Source organism: Chelmon rostratus, chromosome 7, assembly GCF_017976325.1.
Source record: "Chelmon rostratus isolate fCheRos1 chromosome 7, fCheRos1.pri, whole genome shotgun sequence".
NCBI lineage: Eukaryota > Metazoa > Chordata > Actinopteri > Chaetodontiformes > Chaetodontidae > Chelmon > Chelmon rostratus.
In genome coordinates this window covers 24,547,216-24,565,235 of record NC_055664.1, presented here as the reverse complement: position 1 = coordinate 24,565,235, position 18,020 = coordinate 24,547,216, and the positions used below count along the sequence as shown (strand labels likewise).

The 18,020-nt window shown below is 45.0% G+C and overlaps 1 protein-coding gene across 1 annotated transcript in view; it reads right to left on the bottom strand.

Annotated features, from left to right (window-relative positions):
- Window positions 1-3,364: 3,364 nt before the first annotated feature.
- The window catches only part of nectin1b (nectin cell adhesion molecule 1b), a 73,031-nt gene continuing 58,375 nt past the window's right edge, over window positions 3,365-18,020 (bottom strand). Inside the window, exon 6 of the mRNA XM_041939990.1 lies at window positions 3,365-7,533. Within this exon, the coding sequence (XP_041795924.1) occupies window positions 7,028-7,533 (506 nt within the window). The 3' untranslated portion in view covers window positions 3,365-7,027. The remainder of the gene's footprint in view (window positions 7,534-18,020) is intronic.

Sequence of the window (18,020 nt, the reverse complement as noted above, 5' to 3'; positions counted from 1 at the left end):
GTAGGTCAGTTTGGACGGTATCAACCTCTATATGCATCGTGTTCTAGCAGCTATAGAGAGTTCATGAGCATCAAAGGTGGTTTCCACGAGTTCAGCAGAAGGTTGCAAGGGCAGGTACACATGAAGGGAGAGAGGAAGTGCAGAAAAGCTGCTGAGAAGGTTAGAAATGCTTCGTGCATTTTGTGAATCATTGCATTATTTTCCTGAGCGGTCTACAGGCTCGACGTGTCAGGGGAACACAGCTGCAATCACAGCAGGTTCTTTATGTAAAGCACATTCACAGGTATGGGAAAAGGCTGGATGAATGTAAGTATCTAATTAGCTGTAAACACAGGAAGAACACTCTGCCAGGTGTCAACCTGTTTCACCTGTTTCAGAAACAACACAACAAAACAGGTCGTTGTCGAGAGGAGACAACAGTGTGAGCTCAGGGTGAGATGTGAACGAACCTCTTCTTAGTACATTTCTCTGGTTTGATCATGAAAGGGGTATTGTCCCAGATTTTGCCTGACAGACAAAACCCGGGGCGATATAGACAACAAGCATCTTCTATCAGATGACCAATGAAAACAGCTGACGACAAGCCGGCGCTAAAGCAAGCAGCCTCTTTCCTGATCATCATCATGGAGCTACAGTTTTATTTAGAGTAACACTCAGGACAAGCGAGAGGTTCAGAAGTGTTTTGCATAATCAATTAAATGGTGAAACTCTTCATGTGCAAGATTCAGACAAGCCACAAACTAGAAAACTGTGTTCCAGCAGTGGCTGAAACCTCACAATAAAACACTTAAATGTTCGGTTTGTATAGAATATTTGGAAATATACATGTATTTTATCCAACATTTACTTTTTGTTCTGTTATATTACTTAAGTATTAGATATATAATATAGGTTGGATTACATTTTAAGTAACCATAACAACAACACTCGTACTTTGTGCAATACTGCCTTTGCCAAGTATTTTGATTTATGGCCATGTAATGATAAAACTATTGACATGCATGTTGCTAGCAACAGCATGCTAGCATGCTAATGTTAGCATTTCTCAGGCTGCTGTGCCCCCACACAGCCCTTCGCATGGCTGCAGACTCTTAAAGTTGTTAAATGATGATTATTAGTTATTCCTAAAAAGCAGGTTTTATTTTCCAACGTATCTAAAGTACATTCACTTTTCTTCACTTGTAAAGATGTGATAATAAACGTTTTCTGGTGTGGGTGAGCGCATCCGCCTATCATCACCTCGGCGGCGTGCACCCTGGAAATCTGTGCCATTAAACCTTTGAGAATGTTCAACATGAGAGTAAGAGCATCATTTAAACAGTAACACACTTTTATTATGGACAACCCCATGTGACCTCAAAGTGTACACAATGAAAACAGGTAGAAAACAAGAGCAAAAACATCCAAAAAATAAAACCAAAAAAACAATCTGTTGATCCAAGAAGTGATTAGAAGGAAATGTGCAATGAACACACCATGGTGACAAAGTAAATCACTTTTTTTAACAGGCTGTGTGACACTGCTGGGCCTTTTGATAACAACAACGATTACTGCGAGAGCATCTCATTAAGTAACTAGACAGGAGCGTCCACTGGAAATAGATCTTACATTGAAACACCAGCCGTTTGAAGGAAGCAGATATTTTCCCTCTTTAATACCAGGATGTGGATCTGCGTACAGTCTGACCTCAAAACTACGAACTAATGCAGCTAAAAGCTCGCTGATCAGCAAGTAAAACTCCCCTCCTGCTTCCACACACACACTGTGCTCATTAACCTGTAGTTTAAAGACCTGTGGTATTGGCCGTCTTTGTGCTTTCCTGCAGCCTTTTGAATTAATACATTTTTTCACATTTTCGCCTTTTAGCTCATCGACAGCTCAACAACTCAAAGTAGGAAAGAGTTTCTTCCAATGCAAAAGCTACCTAACGAATCTGAGGCAATGTGTAATCTGTAGGCAATGTAAAGAAACTCATCAACACATGAGGCTGCATCGTGATTACTTATTAAACTGGAAATACAATGCTCGTCTGACTTTATTAGCACCATAAAATGTGAGAATTGTAAGTGAAAAACCATGGTGGCAGGCAGTCTGTCAGATTGTTCATTTTCCTCCACAGAGATCGTCTCTTCTCTGATTTGACTCGCCCCTGAACGCTGGGACGTCACACGAGGAGCTTTAACAAACTGGCTTTTGAATTTACGGCCCATGAGGAATATACGTCTTTTAAAACAAAAATCCAGCCATATTTCATCCTAAGAGTACTTTGATAGAGGAAATGTTGTAGGATTCCACTCGCGGCTCTGAGAGGAGGGGAAAAAACTAGATGGCCATGCATGTTAAAAGCCTATGTGCCATCAAAGCCCCTTGGGCTACAAAGGCCTCTTTTACCAAATGGATGGCAACAGCTGCAAACTCTGGGCTGCCCTTAATGTGCACGGTGCAGATGTCTGCACTTGAGTCCCACAGTCTGAGACAGATCTGTCTAGCTCTACACTGGGCCTCTCTCATCATATCACTGTAGCTTCATTAAGCACTGAACTCAATATCAACATCTGCTCAGCTCTGTAATTAAAGTAAAAACCTCACTAAAAGCTGCAGTAATAAATATTGTAGGCCTTTGTTGCATGCCGTATGCATCCCTTTATCTCACTTGTGTTAGCCTCGCATAAAATAATTACGAGCACGCTACACCGTGACCCTTTTGGCTTTTTTAATTTACCTTATCTCAGTGGTGGAAGCTGCTCTGGCAACAGAAAATGTTGTACACGTGGTAAAACACGCACAGCCTGAATCACAAGATATTTCCTAATCATGTTTGATTGTGTTGCTTTCATTTTTCTCATCAGATCTGTCTCATGCTCAGGCATGAAACCCAGAGCGAACAATGGAGGGACCCACGGCTGCATCCAAAGAGAATCATCCTGCATTAGTGCTGCAGCCACCTCTGTAGCCTTTTAATTCTGAAAGCTGGAGCTGAACCCTGGATGCTGCAACGCAAACCTGTGGCTCCGTCTAATGGCTGGATGCCGCAGCAACGTCTGTGCTTTGGGGACTCGAGGGACAAACATCTGGATTTGAATATCGTCCTAACACGGTGTATAATTGTTAAAACCGGAGAAAAGTTTACTTGCAGAATAAACCTTTCGTGTCTTACAGGCTCACAGGACGTGACAAAGCTGAAAAATGAATGGAAAGAAGCACCTGCATGAGGCGACAGGGATGCATCACTGATCAAAGCTATTGGGAAAGAGCTGCAATTACTAAAATCAATACACAACAATAAGAAATGTGTTGCGGTCATGAACAATATTCAATCAGATAACACACATCTATCCAATCAGTGAACTGGGACAGAACATTGTTGACTATTGAACTCATTTAATGCTTAAAACAAATACAAGTTACTTCACTGGGTCATCACAATTGAACAAGAGATTTTTTTTCATATTTGTAACACCCTCAGAAATATACATTCACATGGCTGCATACGGACAATTTTCTCTCTTTTGATTTTCTTTCAATAACATCGACAAACTGTATGCATCACCCCTTTGTATGACAGTGAAGCCGCTAGTGGCATATTAAAAACGTACTGGAGGAGCATTTTTAGGTGGGACTTTGGAAATAAGCTATGCATCAACTTCAACTAACCATCATCGAGTCTCAATGTTTGCAGTCAAAATAGGTATATTTGAGTCCCTATTGTCCCTAAATAAATCCCAACTATAATCTCAACCCTATGTACAGTATTTACAGTGGAATGTTGAACATACTGAATACAAAACGTAGATCAGGATGGAATGAAGTTACAGTCAGTATTACAAAAGAGAAACTCATAACACCCCGACAATATGAAGACAATGTTTACATCTACCAGAACACAGAATGTCCACTCGGATCTGAAAGGGTTTTCTTTCTCCAACACGTCTGAGAAGCAAGTGTGGCAGTGGTTTCATAATGGATGCACAAAAGAAGCGAAATGAAACCTTAAACTTGTGCTTTAAAAGGGGGGATTTGGGCCAGCGTTGCATTTTTTTTTTCCCATTTTAATTTACATGTTAAATCTCTTTTCACTAGATTCACTAGCTTCAATTGTTGTGCTTAGAAAAGTCAGCAATGTGTGACTCAGTTCGCTCTCTTCAGGACTGAAGCTATCCAGTACTGACAGGAAGGAAAGTGCTGTATCACCACTTAACCAGCTTTAAAATGGTAATGAATGCAGCTTTTAAGAAATCAGTTGATCCAGGGCAGACGCATCATTAGCACTGTGCTGGAGCTCGGGCGGAGCAACGTCCCCACGACACTACCGAAGGTTCACTGCGAGTAAAGACCATCATTCGTCTGATTCGAGGAGGTTTGCAGTCCGCGTCATATTTCAACAGTATTTCTGATGTTGTTCTACAGCATGAATAACTTAAACGATGGAGCAGCAGCTCTTCAGACTACCTCATGTCTCCTGACTTTTATAGGCACTGAACGCAAGGAGAGAAGATATAAACGTGCTTTTCACACGTTCGTCTCCGTAACGCTGTGACGCAACTGAGAAGCTACAGCAAAGCAGTTCATCGGCAGGTGAAGAATAAACTAAAGGCTGTAAAATTGTTATCTGCTTTTGCACTTTGAAACTTCCTGTCGCAAACCTCATGTATTGTTCTCAAACTGCAGTGGAGACAAAAACAGAAATAAGGCTCGAGAAATGAACAAAAACTGAAATCAACAGAAAATGAAACCAAACTCAAATTAACAGACTTTTTTATAAGAACATGATTTTTTCCCCACTCTGTGATCTTAATTTGTGTCGAAAGTACGATATAAATTGAGGCTCATGATTAACATGCTCATCTAAAAACATACAGTAGACAAGCATGAACTGTAAAACATTCACATCTCCAGTCAGCAGAGAGATCCGCTCTCCAAGAGATGTTCTTTTTTCATCTTTATTTATATAGATATTTATATACTTTTTGTGTGTTAACTGCAATATTGTCGCTGGGTACTGCGTGCCCATAAACTCATACCTCTGTCAATACTGACAACACAGACAAAGTGTCGTCTTTTGAGCTGCAAATGAGGACAAACACACTGGAATTGATACAGAAAAAATAGCAACATACGCACATCCACTCCAACACAAAAAACATGCATAAAATAAGGCTTAATATAGTATTTATATTGTTCAGAGCCAGTCAGATAATCGCTTACATCCATGGATTTACTCCTTTGTTTCCGCTTTATCCGATATTTCAGACTGAACTTTTTTTTTTGTTTGAAGCAAATGCATTTTGCTGATTGTGTAATGGACCTCGATGCTGAGGAGAGAAACAATTAATTTGCTACGCTACAGAGCTGTAGCATCCGCTGGCACTTGCTAACAGTGATTTGAAAAGCCAGATATACAGTATATAATGCCGTCAGTGAGGGTCATTGTATCCCTATTTGTAGCTTCAGACGCCGACATGAGGGGAAGGACGACCCTTCGCTCCTTTAAAATCCCCCAAACAGCTACTGAAATTTATTTTAGAAAGAAAAAAAAAAAGAGATGGAACAAAAACATCATGAAAGCAGCAGGTGACTTATTACAGTCTAGCATGGTCACCATCATATTTCCCTTTACATATTAAAATGTTTTCTCTGTAGGCGTAAATAAAAGCATGGTTAAGCATAAGTTGACATTTTCCTCCTATCCGTGCCCTTTGTGTCCATGGATGACTCCTCATAGCAACCGCTGCTGCCGGAAAGGCTTACGCCAACTCTTCAGGACAGAGTCACACAATTATAAGGAGGGAGAGTCATCATCGGGCAACCCACCACACACTTTCCTCTGACATCCATTTGATAAAAGAAGGGTTAGAACAAAACATAATCGTGACAACGCAACACACACACAAAAAAAAAACAACCCAGACATGTCATTATAGTGGTCAGACAGGGAGCTCAGGTACGCAGCCAACCTGTTCAGGTCACGTGACAATCATGACATTTCAGAGCATCAGTGAGGGTTTCTGTGGACTCACCGGACCTCTTCTGGACGTGACTGTGATGCACCACTGAAAAGCACAATCTGTTGCGTGTGATACGATTGCAGCCCTTCTCTCCCCTGCTATTCTGATTGGCTGATGTGGGAGCTTATGAGAAAACGCTCGCTATTCATCCGTCAGTGCCATGTCCACATGGCTCAGTAGACTGACTCCCTCTCAGTAAAGAAACTCACCAAGCAGATGAACGCAGGGGGGTCAAGGAATACTAAGCATGTCTTTGGAAAACAGCATTAACATATCTGCTTTTAATGCTGCAAATATACAAAAATTAGTAATTTCACGAACGCTAACCCCAGTGAGACATGATACAGGTCCTGTGTGGTGTTTTTTTTTTTTTTTTTTCCCACTTTCTCTGAAACATTTGACCACAAAATTACAAACACTTTCAACTCCATCTGTAATTACACCAGACATGAACTCTCAATTCTCTGGTCACTTAAAAATCATACAAAAAGACATTATAAAAATAAGAAAAACGGCAATGGTGATGGAAAAAAACCAAAAAAACAAATTGCACATCCAGTGTAAGACTTTCACAAATGTGCTCAGCAAAACCTCAACCTGCAGTCTCTTTTTATACATTTAATACATTTAGAACATGAAAAAATACACAAAAAGAATATTACACCAGTATTAATCGACCAATCACCTCCCGGCCTCGTAGGTCAGTGACAACGAGTCCGTTTACATACCGTTTGTATTCTTTGCCCATTCACCTGATGGAACTGATACCAATGCCGTCATGTCGACAAGTTGATGTTGCTAGCACTTTAAATAGACGCTTGATTTTCTAAATGAGATTAGTTGGATGGGGTCTGATGCGGAGGGGGGGAGTCAGGGGGAGGGGGGTACCGGGCTGACCAAAAGAGGAGCGGGACCGTGAAGGGTGCAGTTTGACGAATGGGAGGGTGGGGACGTGATGGAGGTGAAGGGTGCAGTGGAATGCAGGTGGGGGACAAAGGGTTTGGTTTGGTTGTCGCATGCCACTACACATACCACTCTTTCTTAGAAATGACAGAGCCGTCGGTTTGAGAGATCATATCGTCGGCTATCTCAGGTTCAGGGTCATACTGGAAAGCCAGAGTCCGCTCGTCATAATCTCGGCTCTCTCCTTCGTCCACAGTGAAATAGGGCCTCTTCAGGTCCTCTTGCTCGGCGTCAAAATCGCGCTCGCTCGCCTCAAACCCTCCGGGGCCGCCGATCTGCGCCGGTTTCTTCTCATCGTCCGAGTCGTCCGGGTACTGCAGGTTCTTGGGGATGGGAGGGTGGGCGGGCAGGCCGCCGGCCTTACTGTACCCGTTTCCGAACACATGTTTCTTGGTGCTGTAGTCACCTTTGAAGGTGCGCTGGCGGCGGCGCAGGAATATGAAGAGCAGTATGGCCGCCACGCTCAACAGGGCGACTCCCCCCACAGCGCCCCCGATGGCGGCACCTGCATTGTGCTGCTCCTGCGGGATCTCATGGCCCCCAGGTGGCGGGTTGTTAGGGAATTCTGGGTAGGAAAAGACAGATGGAAGGGAGTGTGTCAGTGCTCTGGTGGGAGGAGGTGCGTTTGTGCAGGTGCAGATTTTTTTTTTTAGGAAAGATGAAGTAAGGGAGACGAGGACGGAAAAGCAAAGGGGAAAGGAAGGACCCCCGGCCCCACGGCAACCCCCCCAACCCCAAAGGAGACTTCACCGACAGCGCGGCGAGGTCACATGCAGCTTCAGACATGAAACAAACGACAGCAGCAAAGAGTGAAATGACCGAAAAGATTAAAGTGAAGGAAGCTTTTTCAGCATGCACGAACCATCGTTCCTTCTGCTCGGAACATGAAGGACAAATCAGACAATTTAATAAACAAACTGTGGAGGAATGAATTCACGTTGCCTTCAGGTGACGTACATTCACCCCTGCAGCTTTCACACAAGTCAGACACTGTAGTGGAGTCCAGCAAAAAATTCACCGTTGTTCACCATGACATATAATCATCACCTTAATGAATAAGAAAGAGTACTGCCAGAGGTGATTAGCAGCAGCCAAGCATACACAGCCAAGATGCATCAAGAGAGCAGATAAACATGAAGCTCTTCTATTCACGCAGCAGAGCAGGCAGCGAAAAATAGAATCTGCTCCCGAAGAAAAACATATAGCACTCAGCAAAGACAGATAATTATCAATGAGTCAACGATGTGCTCTAATCTCAAGCAGCGAGACAATGACTAATGGCCCGCTCGAGACAAACAGCGACAAAGATGCCAGAGTCTCCCTTGCAAATACCATAAATATGTTGTTTAAACCCGATCTCCCATATCTGGAGCGAAACTCAGCCATCACATTCATTCCACCATTTTAGAGAGCATGCAGCCTCCCCACAGGAAGAGAAAAAATGCTGGTGACTAACAGAGCCGTCGCTTACTGTAAAACTAAGCGTCCCCACATAAACGTCTTCACTTAAAACCAGAAATCGTGCAAAGCTCCTCCGAGCGCTCAGACGGAGGAGAGCGTTTCTGAAACGTGATCAAAGCCTCGAGGCACACAGGTAGCGTTTGTGCAAACCTGCAGAGCAGAGGCACGTTTAACTTCAATGGCACACGCTGAATCCTCAACAGAAAGGTGGGGGAGAAAACAACAAAGAGCTACACCATCTACTAAACAAATGGTGTGGGAGAGGACTGAAAAAAAAAGAGGAGAAGCAAAGGAGGGAGCTTCCTGCTCACGCGGGGGCAAACCGCAGTATGTACAGTACACAGCGACGATTTACTGCTTCAGATCCCACTGTTGCACTGATTTATTACCATCCTATTATGACGCATCATAATCTAGCAATCATACAGATATCAACACTGCTCATAATGTGTCTTCTCACAGAAAACATCTGGATCTGACAACCACAAGTGCAGCAATACTCAAGAGGCAAACGGGTTAGACTGAAACATGCACGATGTTCTGTTTTGATGTGCTTTCACACAAATTAATATCATCAAACGTCAGAGCAAACAAAAAAAAACCCATTAGACTCGTGAACCAACAGAGTGAAGAACAGCTTCTTCCCCAGAGCTGTAGCCTCCATCACCCCCACCCTCCCATAAGTGCTGAGGACTGACGACTGCATTGTTTTTTCATCTAATTTGACGTTCAGTCCTTCTTTATACTGAGCTGTTTGCAGTGTCGCCGTTTATCTGCACATTCATCTTGTTTGTTTATCTCTTTTTCTAATGCTGCTGGTGTCTGAGCACCAAATATAATGCTGCTCGCCTGTAATGACAAATAAAGCGACTTCTGTCATCATGTCACCTCAGAAGTAGCACGCTTGGGTTTTAATTGTAGTTTATTTATGCACAAATTATAATGGATGATTATTATTATATGGAGATGCATCAGCATCGGCAGGCTGGAGGATTAGTGCTGCCTCCATACTGCCCGAAACGTTCAACTATTACATTTAATACAAACAATTCTGGCTAATATCGGCAGGGTATTGTCTTCCTGAAACTGGAAACTTGTTTCTAATGTAAGTGATCATAATTGAGCCAAAGTGAAGGTTTATGTTAAGCAATCCTAAAAGTTCCTCAGAGATATTAAATTCTCTGTGCTGCCATGCAGGAAGTCAAATAGAGTCAAATCACTGTGAAAAAAAAAAAAAAAAAAGTCTGCCATCCTCATCATGCAAAACAAAAAGGACACATTTCCCACGTGAGCAGAAAATGATTGTCCTCAACTGCTCACGAATCATAGCCTTCGCACTTGCCTTTCGGCGTAAATGACAAACACGACTGAGGTACTGGGCGAAGTGAAGACGCTGCTGAAGCCTTCCTCTCCCCTTTAATTACAACGGCACTCTATCAGCCCAGAGGAGAGACCGCCCAAACACAGCCCCTCTCCTCGGCTGCTCTTCATCGCGCCCTCTCTCCCAGGGCCGACAGCAAAGCTCTCCAATTTCTAAAGCGGTGCCGGGCACAGTCTCAAATATCAGCTCAGGTTTTTAATCTGACCACCTAATGGGATTATTCAGACACAGGCCTTCATTACACACATGAATGAGAGAGCAGAGCCAGGTCACCCCTGCTCGGGAACACATCCTCCCACCAAGCCCGAAGAGGGGTGAAAATCCACCGGATTGAGAGAGTGGAGAGAAAAGGGAAAACGCTCTCCTGTAATCCTCTCTGCTACCATTCACTGCCTTCCTCTGCTACGATCTGTCTTTGCTCTCATCAGCCCCCTTATTCAGTCTTAATTAGGCAGCTTTTTGCCGTGCATTCGCGAGGCTGCCAACACATGATATTACCTCTCAGAGAGGTGAAAGACACAATGCAAGACTATTAAAATTTAAGAGGAGAGGGGCAGTAAAGGATGATGCAGCTGGCTTTCAAAGGTGCCCTCCGTCACCTCCATTTCTATAAAGGATCAAGTGACACCACCTCTTAACACCTGTATTTGAAGGATGTCAACACTAAAGATTGAAGAATGTCTTATTGTCCATACAAACTATAGACATGAAAGCGGTTGTAAACATTCAGGCATTTTTGTGGTTTTCTGGCCAGCACGTCCACCTCCAAGGAAGCCTTGGAAGCTGCTGTCCTGAAACACGAGATGGAGTTAGTAAAGGAGTTATTAAGATGCTTTCCTACAGGGGGAGTGGACAGCAGGAGTATTCAGAGTATTCATAGCTCTACTCTGTAATGGGGGTACTCTAAAAGCAGAGGCAGAAGCTCTGAAACACCAGGAAAAGCTCATCAGATCACTCCGGTGCAGCGGAGGAACACGCAGCTTTTATTTTTCGACTCAAAGAGGCGTGTTGGCAGAGAGGGCCGCTCGTTCTCACCGCGCTACCCTGCACACTCCTGCTCTGTACTTATCCCTCTGCAAAGGCACATCACAACTCCACCTCCCGTCCAACCCACTGGCCTTGTGCACACATGTAGATAACAAAATGGCAAAAGATTTCCCAGTCCGTCCTGCGCGGCGGCTTTGTCTAGCCCCTGCACGCCGTCAATGTGCCTATGTGAAATTAGAGTGGCCATGGTGCAAACTAATCACATTACGGTAACACTAATAATAATACACATTTGAAATGGTTGGAGTGCGTAGGGGTGTGTGACAGCGCGGAGGAGGGAGGAGGCGTTCTACCAGCACGCCATCGCTACCGGCAACACCTGCCAAGAGATAGATAAAAAAAAAAGCTCAAAGCAGCACAACAGCAGCCCTGATACTGTTCCAGGCAACAAAGGCTGTGTCTATTAACACTCTGGAAATACGCAGATAGTGGTTTAACCTTGAGCCGCAATGACTAAAATGTACTATTGAGATTAATAGGTGCCGAGATGAGCCATGAAAGGCTATAATTCAATCCAGAGCCACGGTGGATTCACACAGGTAAAGAATAACGTGAAATACTGCGGCTACTTAAATGCTGCAACCAAACCGTGCTGTACTGCATTAATCACACCATTTTTAACACTCACATCTGACTTGACCCAACAGATGATTTACTACTGCTGAACCTTTCGGTGACAAAATCGCTTCCCTTCACAACTTCATGAGTGTTCTCCCTCTGAGTCATTTGCGTAAAACAGAAGCGAGACTTTCAGAGGAACAAATGGTGAGCAAATGTGTAACGCTCCCAAAAAAACCAAACAAACAAAACAAAACAAAAAAGCCTGACATCTTGTTGTGGAAATGACACATCGGGTCCACACCAGATTTGTGGTTTGAGAGAACAACACAGACTCGGAGCAGGGTTTTGTATTTCGGTGCAGGCTACAGTGCAAAAAAACAACCAGCAGCAGCAAATGTTCAAAGATGCCGAAGGAGCGTCTGAAGCATAAGAGGCTTTAAAGCGAGAGAAACTGTATCACAGCTCTGTCCTGCAGGTACTGTTTCTGGGTGTGCTCCAGTCATGTCTGCACATGAGAAAAGAAGGAGAGAGACAGGTACAAACATTCCCGAGCCTCAGCGCAATCGCTTGGACGGGGTGTTACGACAGAGGCTGGGAAAATGAGAGAGGATTTCAAAGAGTGGTTCAGGGAGTGGTCCTCTAATATGACTAAATGAGGAACAAGCAGCAGACAACAGAAGATGAAAAGGAAATAGAGGGCTACTCAGAGTTTGAGGAGTGGCAACAAAGGGGGGAAAAAAAGAAGATGGAGCGAGTGTCTGTGGGAGGTTGGGGAGTGACAACGGCAAATAAAGAATGGCGTAATGAGTGAGCGAGAGCAGGGACAATCGGGGAAGATGCATTAATTCAGTGATTCCAACGATCCTCATTACTCCCCTGTCTGCATTCGCCAGTGGTTGTGAAGTCATGGAAATGTAATGCTGCCACAACGAATAAAAGCTCATCACTGACAGGAATTTAACATGCTGCCCGGGGAGCTGCAGCCGAGGCAAAGCTCTTTTTCACCCTATTGCACACTGCTTTCCAATATCAACCATTTCACCCTGTTTGTCAAAATATATATTTTTTCTTCGCTATCGCTGATTTTACAGAGGCATAAGCTCGTCTCACATGTAGGTAAATGCCACTCGGGCCATTAAAACCTCCAGACTAGTAATTCAAATTCAACTCCCTGCAAAAAGCCCACAGATAAGAGGCACGGGATGTGCTGGAGGAGATAACGCTGTGAAATGCTGGCATCAAAACACTGGTGACATCATGTGTGGCGTATTGTGAACGTGCAGCGGCTCGCAGGATGGTCGGGTTTCTGTTTTCATCTCCGTGGAGCAGGAACAGCACGTAAACTCCGGCCTCGACTGGTAACCAAGGGTTCACAGCACAGACGGTCCCCGAATGACATTTATCTTGGTTTGTAGTTGAAGTAAACAATAAAGTCATTATAACAAAGAGCATGACTGAGATGAGACATCAATATTCTGTCTGAAAGTGCCGGAAAGTACTGGGAGAAGGTGCATTTGTGCCCTAGTAGATATAATATGGCCATTTTTGTGCAACAGGATTTGTAATACATGTCCTTAATGCACCTTTAAAGGACAATACATATTTACACGGGCATCTAAGCACCAGTGCTCCTGTAAAAATCATTATAAATGCATCCCTGCATTTCCCAGCTCGCCTGCACGTGGCTGCAGTGCAGTAAGGATGAGTTATTGGGTCAGCAGACATGCAGCAAACAAATCTGCATGTTAGCACACGTTAAGCCAGGAGAGGTTGGGGGGGTTTGTTTACCACACCATCCTGCCCTCAGCGGCTCCTCCGCTGCTTTTTTTCTTGCTTTTTTTGGTCTCCTTGTTGTTGTTTTGGAGCTGTGTGTGTAATGAGTGAATCACCACGCAGCAGCAGCAGCAGCAGCAGCAGCAGCAGCAGCTCTGGAGCCAGTGGTCAGACCCTGGGACAGCGTCTGACCTACTTCATCAGGCTCTCAGGGAGGCGTGACAGATCCAACACCACACGGGTGGACGGTGGCGAGGAGGAGGAGGATGGAGGAGCAGAGCTGGGCCAAAGGGGCTCAGCCAATCCCCCTGCTCCATCTGTCTGCCACATCCCTCTCCTCTGCATATCCTCCGGAGAGCAGAAACAGCAAGCCATGCAGAAACAAATGTTAAGATAAATCACTACGATCTCAGCTGCTCTGCTCTCACATGCTCTCCCCTGGTGACATTTCCATTTCACTCACACAGCCGGGCTATCTCTTCCTCTCCAAATAAAACAGACCCCTTTTACACGCTGAACGTCCCCCTCCTCCATTTTATGCAAAATGAGCTGCAGCCACAATGTCTTCCCCCTCAGTGCTTTCCCTGGCATAGCACAGCACAGCGGAGGCTTTATGGGGCGGCCCGTGGTGTGCGAGCGAGGGAGCGGCTCATGCTAATGTCTCATTTGGATAATGAGGTGTATTCTTGGCAGGATCTGAGCAGCGAGCATCCCCTCCTGTAGCGAGGACGCGGTGGCTGGGAAGTCGCTCCGCCAGCCTGCAGATCCACATCCTTCTCGGTTTGGAGACGCCTGATCGGAAAGTTCAAGGGTGACGAGGAATAGGCAGGAAGAGCAGACGACCGAGACGCCGAATACGATCCTCAACCTGCCTGACAGCATGCGTCTGCTTGAAGTGAGGGTGTAATGATATACAAGATATACACATGTGGCCTTTGGATCTATGAATAATGCAGGCGGCGATGTGAGAGGCGACAGTGCAATATGCTATAGCACAGATTGAGACAGACTCCACCATGACAGGCGAAGACAAACAAATTTCACATTGCTGGGGGAGCCTCTGCAAAGCCGACATCATAATGTCTCTTGTCTCTGTCAGAGAGAAGAATGGCTGCGTGGAGCAGCTCTGCTGTTAGATGTCAGTAATATATGGTGCGATACTTGTTTTATTCAAAGATGCTCTCGCCGCGGAATCGGTTTTATCACGCGGAGCGATCGGCCCGCTATCGTGTCGAGGAGACCGACAGACCTCGCGGTGACGGAGAGAGCAACATGCCTGTTCCTCAGCTGATAAGAACGAACCACGCCATCAACACCTACTGTTACTTCAAGGTAGCTGGTGCTTGTGGAGGCCAGCGAGGAGGGACGGGGCAGAAAACAGAGAGTATTTGTGCAGATTAAATTCCTTTTAAAGCCACTACTTACAGTTTCGGTTAGTCGAAGCATTTGCCTTGAGAGCCACCTTGAGCTTCTTGTAACAAACTCCCTTTAAGCCCCATGGAAGGGTATCATCACGTCCTTAATGTGATGCATTGCTTGTTGACACAAGACAGTGAGGAATCAATCTTAGCTGTACACCAATGGGCTATCAGTCACACAGAGAGAGGAAGTTAGTTCGATGGGGCGGGAAGAAAGGTGTGACATTTCTTTTTATGCCTTCCAGGAAGATCAAGTGTCCAAATCACAGGATTTTCAAACCATCCACATCAGCTCTTCATGTGATTTTTAGAAACACAGTGACTAATGAAGCTAATCTAATGAAGGATGCAGGTCTAAACAATGTGCTATCCAGTTCAAGTTGCAATAAGTTTTTTTTTTTTTTGTACAATTATAACATTTACTGTCAGCTCAGAGTAACATCTCCTGCTCAGAAATTGAAATTTATGCTGAGAAAGCTCCCTTTGCCAGTGCCAGCAACCCTCCGCTGCTTTCCTGCCAACCTGGCGGCGAGCACTGGAATCATTATATAGACATAGCTAATGCTCCCGGCAATGGCCTCATTTGCTTGCATTGGTTATGCGAGGCCAAGAAAATGAAAGTGAGATTGGGAAATAAACAGTGAAAAAGTCCACGTAGGTACTTTTTTGTGAAGAACGTCAGCCTCTCTCGCCGCCACCGTGACTCGCTGTCCTCGCTCGTCGCCGTGCTGCCGGACTTGGAGGACAGAGGAAGTGACAAGCAGCGAACACCAGGAGTTGACACGGGCTGTTACATAAAGTCATGTAAACAGCATCCTGCCCTCTCATCCACCTCCGCCTCTGCACTGCTCCCAGCCTGTTTGCCTGGGAGCCCATTTCTGGAATCCACTTTACCTCCTCAACTAAATCCCAAAAAATCTGACTTACCGAAGCATCTTCCTCAGTCACATGGATACCTTTATTTATTTATATTTCCATCGGACTGTCTATGTTTTATTCATCTCATTTTTACCATGCGGTTAAGATTTTTTTTTTTTTTCCTCCCTCGACTTCATTTTCTCACACGGGAGAGAACTATTGCTTGTTCAGGCGAGCGTGAACAGATGTCTGCGGCGGTTGCCTGTGCTTACAGGAGGATCCATCCCCACGCTTTCTTGGTAAATTGAAGGGAACGCTCTCGCTCCATCCAGTCGAACCCGAGCGGTAAAGCCTTGTGGCAAAGCTGACTGCACCCCTGCTCGTGCCGCAGCTCAGACAGAGGAGGGGATGAAAGCCAGCGCTGCCGGGGCCTGAGTGGAATCACCGAAAGGTTCGCACACTGGTCGACCCCGAACTGATCTGATATTATCTCTCACAGCTGATGCTGCTAATGTGGTGGGAATTATGCATTGTCTTTGACTCAGTCTGGGCCCCATCTCACAAAGATTAGCGCTGCTGCGTGGGAGAGTCAAGGTTAAAAAATATCTTAGCAAATTCTAAAGATTATTCACGTAAGTAAACAAGTTACTTCTGTTGAGAATGTGCTGCTTCGCTCAAAGAAACGTTCCCACGTCGCGTAGCTGTGCACGGCTGAGAAAAAAACAAAAACACACACCTCCTTTCTCAGGGGCGATAATGACATGATTGTAAGGCCATCCTGACAAAACGGCCATTCATCACGTCTTATTATGCGCTGGGAAGAAATTTAAGATGGCAGCATCGATTTGTTTCGAGCACAAAAACAGAGCGCGATGGTGGAAAAGCTGATTATCTTAATGAAAGACTGATTTGCTCTCTTAAGTTGGGGAGAATCTCTGAGGTTTAACCACATTATTCAGCCCACTTCCTGTGGCTTTTTCAGCATACATTTTACAAGAGTCGCTGTTTTGACTGGCGTTCCTATTAGATGGCTGAAAGCTGCAGAGAATGCATTGTCAAAAATAACTTTCATTGGGAGGCTGTTTAATTGTCTCTATTTTTTAACGTGGCCTGTGATGCCCGTTAGTAATTAGCTGATTAATCAGATCTGACGACTTGTCAACTTTCCCTCAGGAGATTTCTGAACTGAATGTGAATGAGAGGGATATTTACTAAATAGAGGCTCATTACATGAAGCTCATCCCTCCTGCCACAGATCCAGTCCCCTCCCTCCCGTTTTTTTTTTTTTTCCCGAGCGCGAGGATTGATTAAAACAGGAGAGTGGTACATTAGATTCTGACAAGCGATGCTATATCTGCAGAACGCATGTCCTTGGAGAAAGCCATCTTAGCCCATGTGACTTGGCGTAGTCGATGCCATCTCCACAGCAAACACCGTCCCCAAACTAATTGAAACAAGGTGCTCTGTGGCCCCGCTATCTGCCGAGGTGACAGCTACGCAGCTCCCGCGAATCCGTCCATGAAAACTGAGGAGCTTGATTAAAATGCGCCTTCCTTAAGTGCTCCATCAGTGTTGTTTCCCAGTGTGAGAAAATAGCTTTCCTGTGATACAAACAAGTTGTCACGGACATTTTATCTTCCCGACTCTGGAGGCACGGGCGTCTCACTGGCAGGTGTATATTGCCGTGCCAATCTGAAAATCCACTTCAAAATGAAAACAAAAAGCGCTGCTGCCAAATCCATGCATAATACAGCAAGCAGTAGTGCGTGTGGATAAATCTAGGTCTTGATAGTGACAGACCTATGCACAATGGTGGTACGGAGTGCATGATAGATTGTTTCAGTGTCACATTTGTCATTGCTGTGATACAATTTACTGCAGGCTAAAAAAGGCCGGCTATGATGTCTGAGTTATTGACTCTCTGCAGAGTCCTTCCAAATCCAAAACCACAAAAATGTGACCTCTTATAAAGGAAACAAAGGAATATCTAATAATTATTCATCATGTTAAGCTCCAGTCTAGAAGCGATCGGCTCCGACAGCCCTGTGAGCATCTGAACAAATGTACTGCAGCCATCGGCTCGGTTACCCTTCTTGTCTGTACAGAGCACTTAGCTAGCGCTGCTGAGGCCCAGTGCTGCAGCCTTGAACAGCAGCCAGCAGCCGGCTCTCTCACCTGCCACGTCTCAGCCAGTCCTGTCTGAGGCTGTTGGGAGGCACAAAGATGCTCTTTGAAGTTAATGAAGCATCAGCATCCTTCTTTACCTCCATCGCTGGGTCATTATGCACAGCCAATGTCAAGGCTGCACGGAGCGCTTCAAAGAATCGGAGGGGAACGCCGTGCCCGCCCTCAAGTTCACCTCTAACAGTGTTTTATTCATGTCATCATAAGTGATGCAATCTCCACCACAAGCCGGTCTACATTCACGGGAATGCCTTCGAAACAGAATCACTTCTTTTACACATATGCTCGAAGCTTAATGGTGTTCCGTGGTAGTGCGGAGGCCACATTAAGACGGGAATAGCATTTCACAACATCAGCAAAGAGGCATGC